At 47.6% G+C, this 8,088-nt stretch overlaps 1 protein-coding gene across 1 annotated transcript in view; it reads right to left on the bottom strand.

The window, feature by feature from the left end:
* Positions 1–5,039: 5,039 nt before the first annotated feature.
* The window catches only part of VAV1 (vav guanine nucleotide exchange factor 1), a 48,550-nt gene continuing 45,501 nt past the window's right edge, over positions 5,040–8,088 (bottom strand). Inside the window, exons 26-27 of the mRNA XM_041764738.1 lie at positions 7,349–7,500; positions 5,040–5,368 (exon numbers count right to left, since the gene is read on the bottom strand). Coding sequence (XP_041620672.1) covers positions 5,315–5,368; positions 7,349–7,500 — 206 coding nt within the window. The 3' untranslated portion in view covers positions 5,040–5,314. The remainder of the gene's footprint in view (positions 5,369–7,348; positions 7,501–8,088) is intronic.

Genomic DNA, 8,088 nt, shown 5'->3' with positions numbered 1-8,088 from the left:
GAGTTCCCAGGACCGGGCGCATGCGCGAGTCTATTTGAGGGTGTGTGTGACTGTCTACTTCCCGCACCACCTGTTGGGCGTGGAGGTAGCCGTGTAACGAAGGATTCCAGGTGTGTCCCTGTGTCTGGCTGAGCCTCCAATATATGTCTCCGTGTCTATGTAACCAGCTTTATATGTGCACGTGTGCACACATGCCTGTGATTGCCTGTAGAAAGAGTGTGTTGGTATTTTTGTATCTGTGCGTGTTTCTATCCATTTGTCTGTTTTTTATGATTTTGCAGGAGTGTTTGGGTCTGCAGTCTGTTGGCCTGTTGCAATGCAGGGCGGGCGGGGAAGGGCAGCGGGGTGTTACCCTGTCTGTGTGTCTCTAGAGCTGTCTGCCTACAGTCGTATGTGGGCAAATGCTTCGTGCCTGCCCGCATCCATCTGTGTGTCCACGTGCCAGGCTCTGTTGGGTGTATTTGGCCATGTGTGTGTATTTGGGGGTTGTGTTTCTTCATGACCATCTCTGTGTGTCTGTCCTGTCGTGGGGTGGGGGTTCTTTATGAGGGCTTTCGTGTGCATCTTAGGTGTGTGTTATGATTTGAGGTGATTCCCCTCAAAAATCCACATGTTGACGTCCCAAATCCCCAGTATCTTCAGAATGTGACCTTGTTTATAAATAAGGCCTTTGTGGATAGAATGTACTGAGTTAAATTGAGATCATCCCGGAAGTAGGGTGGGCCCTTCATCCAGCCTGATGGGAGTCCTTAAAAGAAAGAGGGATTTGGACATAGACATGCACACAAGGAGGACAGAATGGGAACGCTGGATCGTACCACGAGCCAAGGAACTACCAGAAGCTCAGGGAGGCGACCAGAACAGATCCCTGTGTGGCATCTCCAGGCCAAGCACAGGCTTGCCAACCCCTTGATGCTGGACTTCTGGCCTCCAGAACTGAGATAGTAAGTTTCTGCCGTTTGAACCACCCAGTCAGTAGTCCTTTATTACAGCAGCCCAAGGGAGCTGCAGGGTGTGTGTGTGTGTGTGTGTGTGTGTGTGTGTGTGTGTGTGTGTGCGCGCGCGCACATCCCCAGGCAGACAGGTGTAACTGATTGCCAGCATCAGAGTACTTCCGAGTTAGGGCATTGGGGGGCCGCTATGTGCTCCTTTAACTCTCTGCCATTAGTTAGCTCCTTTAACAGCTGTGCCCTGGAACCCAACTCCCCAGCCATCAGCAGGCTTCCCCAGAGCTCACCTGAGGCCCCTCATCATCTCCACCACACCACCAAGAAGCAGCTTCCTCCAGCAAGTGTCTTCAGGAAGCCGGTCACAGCCTCTCCCTTCCTGGCCCCCTGGAGGGACACCTAAGAAGGCAGATCTTGCATCAGGCCTGACCTGGGCTCCGTCTGACAACTACTTCAGCCCCACTCCATCCCCTACTAAGAAAAGTCAACCCTTTGCGGTTCTCAGAACCCACAAAGCACACCATCACTTCCACCTCCCCCTAAAAAAAAATGTCCCTGCATTTTTATTAAATACTCCAGCTCATTGCTCAGGTACCACCCTAGATGTTTCCTCCTCCAAGAAGTCCTCCCTGACCGTCCCCTCAACCCAAGCCTGGGTGAGGCATATGTCTCCTTTCCCATAACCCCTTGCTTCCCTCAACCTGCAACTCCTCACTGCTTGCCATGATCACCTGGTTGATTGGTAAGAGTCCTCATTAGATTGTATGCACTTGGCAGGCAGCTCTGTGCCTGATTCATTCACATGGCACAAAGCTGGTGTGCGAGTTTGCTCAGGCTGCCGTGACAAAGTGCCACAGACAGGACAGCTTATAAAACAGACATTTACTGTCTCAAACCCAAGATCAGATATTGGTTGGGTTGGTTCTTTCTGAGGCTGCTCTTCTTGGTTCACAGATGATCTGTGGATGGGTCTGTGTCCCCATACCTATAAGGACACCAGTCATGTGGGATGAGGGCCCATCCTCATGACCTTATTTTAACTTACTCACCACTGTCAAGACTTCATCTCCAAAAACGGTCACATTCTGAGGTCCTGATTAGGACTTCAACCCATGAATTTGGAGAGGGTTCAGGTTCACCCAGAACAGCTGGTGTTATTAGCTGCTTATCACCAACAGGAGTGAATAAATCAATGTTTGATACAAAGGCCCCTCCCGTTGATTCTGGCTTTGTTCTGAGTATTCACACCTCTCTCTGAGGATTAAACATTCCTTTTTTTTTTTTTTTTTTTTATGATAGTCACACACAGAGAGAGAGAGAGGCAGAGACACAGGCAGAGGGAGAAGCAGGCTCCATGCACCGGGAGCCCGACGTGGGACTTGATCCCGGGTCTCCAGGATCGCGCCCCAGGCCAAAGGCAGGCGCCAAACCGCTGCGCCACCCAGGGATCCCGGATTAAACATTCCTGTTCTGTTGATGCTAGTCTTAGCCATTCAACTCGCTTTAGCCAATGAAATGCAGGAGGAAGTAGTACGCCATTCCCTGGAAGAAACTTTGAGAGCCCCTGAGCGGTCCTGCCATCTCTCCTTTCTTTCTGCCATGAGTCTGGCATATCCTGAGCCTGGAATGTCTCAAACTGCGGGGCTACTCCTGCAATGCCTTCTCCTTCCAGAAACTTCTTCAGCACAGTTGAAGCTAATACCTGAAGGAGCTATTTGTATGACAGACCGGAAGTCACATGTGGCTGCAGCAACACTTAGCCTAAGGCGAGGGATGATTGTTTGCCCTATAAAGACCCCCAAGTCGGGGCTGAGAGCCCAAAGCATGGCTGGCATCAAAGTTCAGCCTGGGTCTGGTGGATGGTGATGCTCAGGACCTCCAAGAACAAGTCCATGACCTCTACCTCATTAGCACCACTGAATTAGACAGCCCGGGTAGTCTCCTTAGAACTTTGGTAAATTCATGATGTGGCTCAGGGAGGGGAGTCATTGAGGAAGACAGAAGCCCTCTCGTAGTCCTTGACCTCTGTGATTCCAACACCCCCATTTCCCATTACATGGTCCTTCAAACATAGAAAGTTCTTCCAGACTTCAGAGTCCAGATCATCACCTGGCCAGGTGCATGCAGGTGCTGTCTGGGCACTGGTTTCCTGGGGTTGAGGACAGAACCAGAAAACTCTAAGGTTCCCACCAGCCACTGGAGTGATGGTTAAGAAGGTGGCTTTGCATCTTGTTACCAGCCAACTCTGCACCCTCAGACAGGTGGTTTCCCATCTTTCTCTAGTTCAGAGAGGTGAAGTCACTTTTCCAAAATGTTACAGCTAATTTTACAGGAACAAAGCTGATCTTGGGATCTTCCCAGAGCTGTGGTCATGACGCTCTATTGCGCATGAGGCTAGTTGTGAGATAGCATTGGATGGTGCGTGTGAAGCACTGGCTTGACATGGGGCTGCCTCTGTTATTAGAGTGTGGGGAGTAATATTTAGAAGTATTAGCTCTTTTCCCCAAAATTAACATATAACTTATGGCCCTTCCCTAGCCCTGGCCACCATCTTTTTTGCCTCCAAAGGGGTATTTCTACAACCTGCAGGAGAGTTACCAAAGAAATAGCGTTTTGGCTTCTGAACTTCAAAAGCCTTTTTAGAGATTTTTGCATCTAGGCTTTTGAACCTCAAAAATCGAAGCCCCAAAGGATGCCCAATAAAAATCTGATCATAGTGGGTGCCAGGGGCTGGAGGGAGGAGGAAATGGGGAGTTGTTGCCTAATGGGGAGACCAGAGTTTTTGTTTTGCAAGATGAAAAATTCTGGACATTGGTTGCACAACCAATATTCGTCACACTACTGAACCATACTCGTAAAACTGGTGAGGATAATGGATTTTATATTGTGTATATTGGGCCACAATTTTTCAAAAATTAAATTGATTAAGCAAAAAGAAAAAAAAATCTGGCCATGTACGTGGAACAGCATTCATCAGACTGAAGCAACTTTTCCTTCAATAAGAAAGGTCATGACTCTCCAAGGCAGAGGGGAAGAGATAGGTCCAGAGAAGCATCCCTGTATCTTATCTGCACACCCCAGTTTAGATGGCTTCAGAGCAATAAGAGAAAAAGAAGGTTCCCTGGAGGCCTATGGACCCCAGGATATAGCAAGCTCCACAGAGGTTCTCCACACCCTGCATATGGCAGGATCCATTGGGTAGGGATGGCTGCAAAGAGGTTGTACACACAGTTTCTCTGTACTTCAGGGACAATGCAGCAGACCCTGTCAGCACCCCGGCACCCACTGATCATATCCAACAGGTCAACAGCTCCAGAAATGCCTGTGGTTCTCCAGCCACCAGAGCATGCACTGCCTAGATACAAGCAGTTCAGAAGCAATGACTGATGGAAGTTGGTGAACACATATCCCAACTCCCTTGCCCTTCAACTGCAAGGAACGTTCTGTATGGACTTCCAGGGGGGTTCCCCAACAAGAGCGAGCCCCTGCTGCCCACAGCTATCACCTGCTCATCAGTGCTCCCTTTACTGGCTCCTCCCTTCTCCCTCCCTTCTGGTTACTTCTTGGGATCACCTTCCAGATTAACCAGGCACATCCAAATCCTTGTCTCAGGCTCTGCTTCTGGAGAAGCCCAACCTAAGACAGTGACCATATAATTTATCACCCAAAGCAGGACACTTTGGAGAATGAAAGGGATCGTGATTAATAACTACACCAGGGCAATAGCCAAGAGTGTTGCAGATAAACCAAGAGGCACAGTCATTCCACTCAGTATTTCAGGACAATCAGCCAGATGTCTTGCATGTGCCGGGAGGGATGTGAAAGACGCAGAGGAACCAAACATGAAGCAGAAGCAATGACATCTCTGCAGGCAGCAGTGTGAGAGATAACCACCAAGCACCAGCTGTCTCCCCAACACCCCAGTGTCAAGCCCGCTGGAATTTAAGCCTGATCTTGGGGAAAACTGACTAAGATGCTTCCTTTTAGCAGAATTGGATGGTAGTTAAGTTCTAGCACAGAAAAAAAACAAAGGAGAGTTACATTTTTGTGATCTGGAATCTGTGAGTGTAAAATTCTTTCCCATTCAAGTCCTCCTGAATGACAACAGTCATTCCTTTCATGATTTTATTAGAAGCTGTTGCTTTGAGCCCCACCTTCTTGAGGGACCCCAAGAGAAAATCAGTGTGTTATAAATTAACCATGGCGGGCATCATCCCAGGAGCCCTGCCAGCTGGATGCTGGCCCTCCACAGTCCATCCTGGATTCTCAGCCCGCTGGGACCTGTCACAGCCCCTCCTGGCCCTGGTGCCTGTTCATCCTGGGCTCAGAGCCTGGAGTTTCTCATCTCTCGGCCAGTGTGCCAAAGCTCAGCAGTATTCAGAATAATCCTCCTCCACGTAGTTGGAGGGGAACCAGCCAACCTGGAAAGAGAAGAGAAAGTAGTCAGGGCAGCTTCTGCACATTCCCTACTGTTCCTCAACATACCAGGCAGGTTCCCTTGCAGCCTCAGGGCCTGCGCACCTGACATACATTCTACCCTAGAAAGTACATCCCTGAGATACACATGACTGACACCCCCCCAAACACCTTCCAGAGTTCTCTATCACATGTCACCTTATTAATGAGGCCTTCCTGACTACCCTATTTAAAATTGCAAACCCTATCCACCCCCAACACTCCTTATCCCTGTTTTATTTTTCTCCATAGCACTTATCAGCATCTTATTGATTATATATATTACTTATTTATGGGCTTGTCATCTGTCCCCACATTCCCATTACAAAATGAGCTCCTCAAGGGTGGGGATTACTGTCTATTTTGTTCATTAGATTCCCAAGAGCCTAGAATAGTTCCTGGCACACCAGAGATGCTTAATAAATATTTCTTAAAAGGATGGGTGGATGGTTGGATAGATAGATGGACAGATGAATCCATTATGGCCAAGATTTCCCAAAGGCTCTCTCAAACCCCAATTGTCCTCCCCTACACATTGAACTAACCCTCCACAATTCCTTTTTTAAGATTTTATCTCATTTATTTGAGAAATAGGGAGAGAGAAAAAAAGAGAGAGAGAGCATAAGCGGGAGGTGGGCAGAGAGAGAGGAAGAAGCAGACTCCCCACTGAGCAGGGAGCCCAATGCAGGGCTCGATCCCAGGACCCTGAGATCATGACCTGAACCAAAAGCAGACACTTAACCTACTGAGCCATCCAGGTGCCTTCTACCCTCTACAATTCTCAACAAAACTGTTCACCTAAGCAATTATCTGAGCTGTTTTTTCACATATGTTTCCCCCAGTAGGATGCAAGTTCCTGACCAAACTTCACTTTTTAACAAAATTTTTTAAAGATTTTATTTATTTATTCATAAGAGACACACAGAGAGAAAGAGAGGGGCAGAGACACAGGCAGAGGGAGAAGCAGGCTCCATGCAGGGAGCCCGACGTGGGACTTGATCCCAGGACTCCAGGATCAGGATGCCCTGAGCCAAAGGCAGCCAAAGGCAGCCAAAGGCAGCCAAAGGCAGCCAAAGGCAGATACTTAACCACTGAGCCACCCAGGCATCCCATTTAACAAACATTTTTAAGAAACCATTACAAGTGAAGCAGTATTCTAGAGACTAGGAATTAATTTATGGGTAAAACAAATAAGACTCTCTGTCTTCATGAGACAAAAATAAGACCTAGCTGGAAAAAAAATTTTTTTGAGGAACTTTGAGGTCCCTCCTGAAAGTCCGAATGCAGGTAGGCAAAAAAGTACCAAAGGCAAAAGTAGTCAGTTCCAGTTATACCTCTTCATGCATTTAATATTTATTGAGCATCTATTATGCACCAGTCACTGGTGACACTGCCTCAAGCAAGAGACAAAAATCCCTCCCTTCATGTCCTCCAAACACACCAATTATTCTCTCACCTCAGGTATTTGCACCTGCTGGTCCCTCTGCCTGGAATACTTTCCTCACCTCCTCCATGACCTTCTTGCTGGCTAACTTTACTCATCCCTCAGAGATCACCTTGGCCTCCAGAAGTCCTCCTGACCTGCTCCTACCCTGCCCTGTGATTCCCCATCTCAACCTTGACCACTCAGTGTTGTACCTGCTTGGTTACATGTCTATCATTTTCACTAGACTCTGAGTTTCATGAGGGCAGTGACTGTACCACACTCACTTTGTCATTTTTGCCTCCTCAGCACCCAGCAGAATGCCCAATACATAGTGTGTGCTCAGTAAATAAAGGCAAGTTGTGAAATGAATGAAATCTTTATCTCCTTTCCTCCCCTCTGACCAGGGAAGACCCATAGGAGCCACTCCCCACCTGCTCCATTCCATAATTCCAGGCTGTAGTGCTATAGCCAGGTCACCCCATGCCCTTTCCCCAGCCTGTCAAGCTTTGCCCCAACTCACCCGGCCATAGATCTCCCCTCGCCACCAGCCTTGTTGCCCCTTCTTGTTAAGGATCTTGATGATGTCACCCTCCTTGAGAGACAGCTCTGATCGGTCCCGGGCACAGAAGTCATAGCGTGCTTTGGCTGTGCCAAAATATTTGGTGCTTCCTGCTGTGTGGGGGAGAGCAGAGGTAGGTAAAGAGCCTGGAGCAGACACCTGCCTGCCATCTAGGGACAGTTGAGGGGAGGAATGCTCTCAGGAGAGTAACACGAGGATGAAGGGTTCCTCAATACTTCTTCATGCAGAGTACTGAGTGCCCTGTGCTCTGAGTGGACACAACTGTACGTCTGGAATCATCCTTCTAGTCCAATCACTATCCAAGTTTAGAAAATAATGCCATTTACGAATTTTTTAAATGGCTTCTATATGTTAATAGTGAAAAGAATAGAGGGAAGACATGGAGAAATTCATTCTACGCTGTTCATATTAATTATCCTAAGAATACCAAGGGTCAAAAAAGAAGGGGAATACAAGGAAGACATACAGGGGAGAGAAATACAGAAAATTTTTCATAGTAAAATATTAAGTAACATTGTAGAATGGAAAATTAATTTTTAGTATTTCTGAAAATATGCTAAGATCCAAATTGACACCAGAGCAAAAAAATAACAACAGTGACTTTGTACAAAAGTAACAGTAACAACAAAAGTAACGCAGACAAACAAACATCTATCCCATTGGGTGATGAAGATCCTCTG

This window comes from Vulpes lagopus, chromosome 7 (genome assembly GCF_018345385.1).
Source record: "Vulpes lagopus strain Blue_001 chromosome 7, ASM1834538v1, whole genome shotgun sequence".
Taxonomy (NCBI): Eukaryota; Metazoa; Chordata; class Mammalia; order Carnivora; family Canidae; genus Vulpes; species Vulpes lagopus.
The sequence above is the reverse complement of the archived record's forward strand: the minus strand, read 5'-3'. Positions and strand labels throughout refer to the sequence as shown.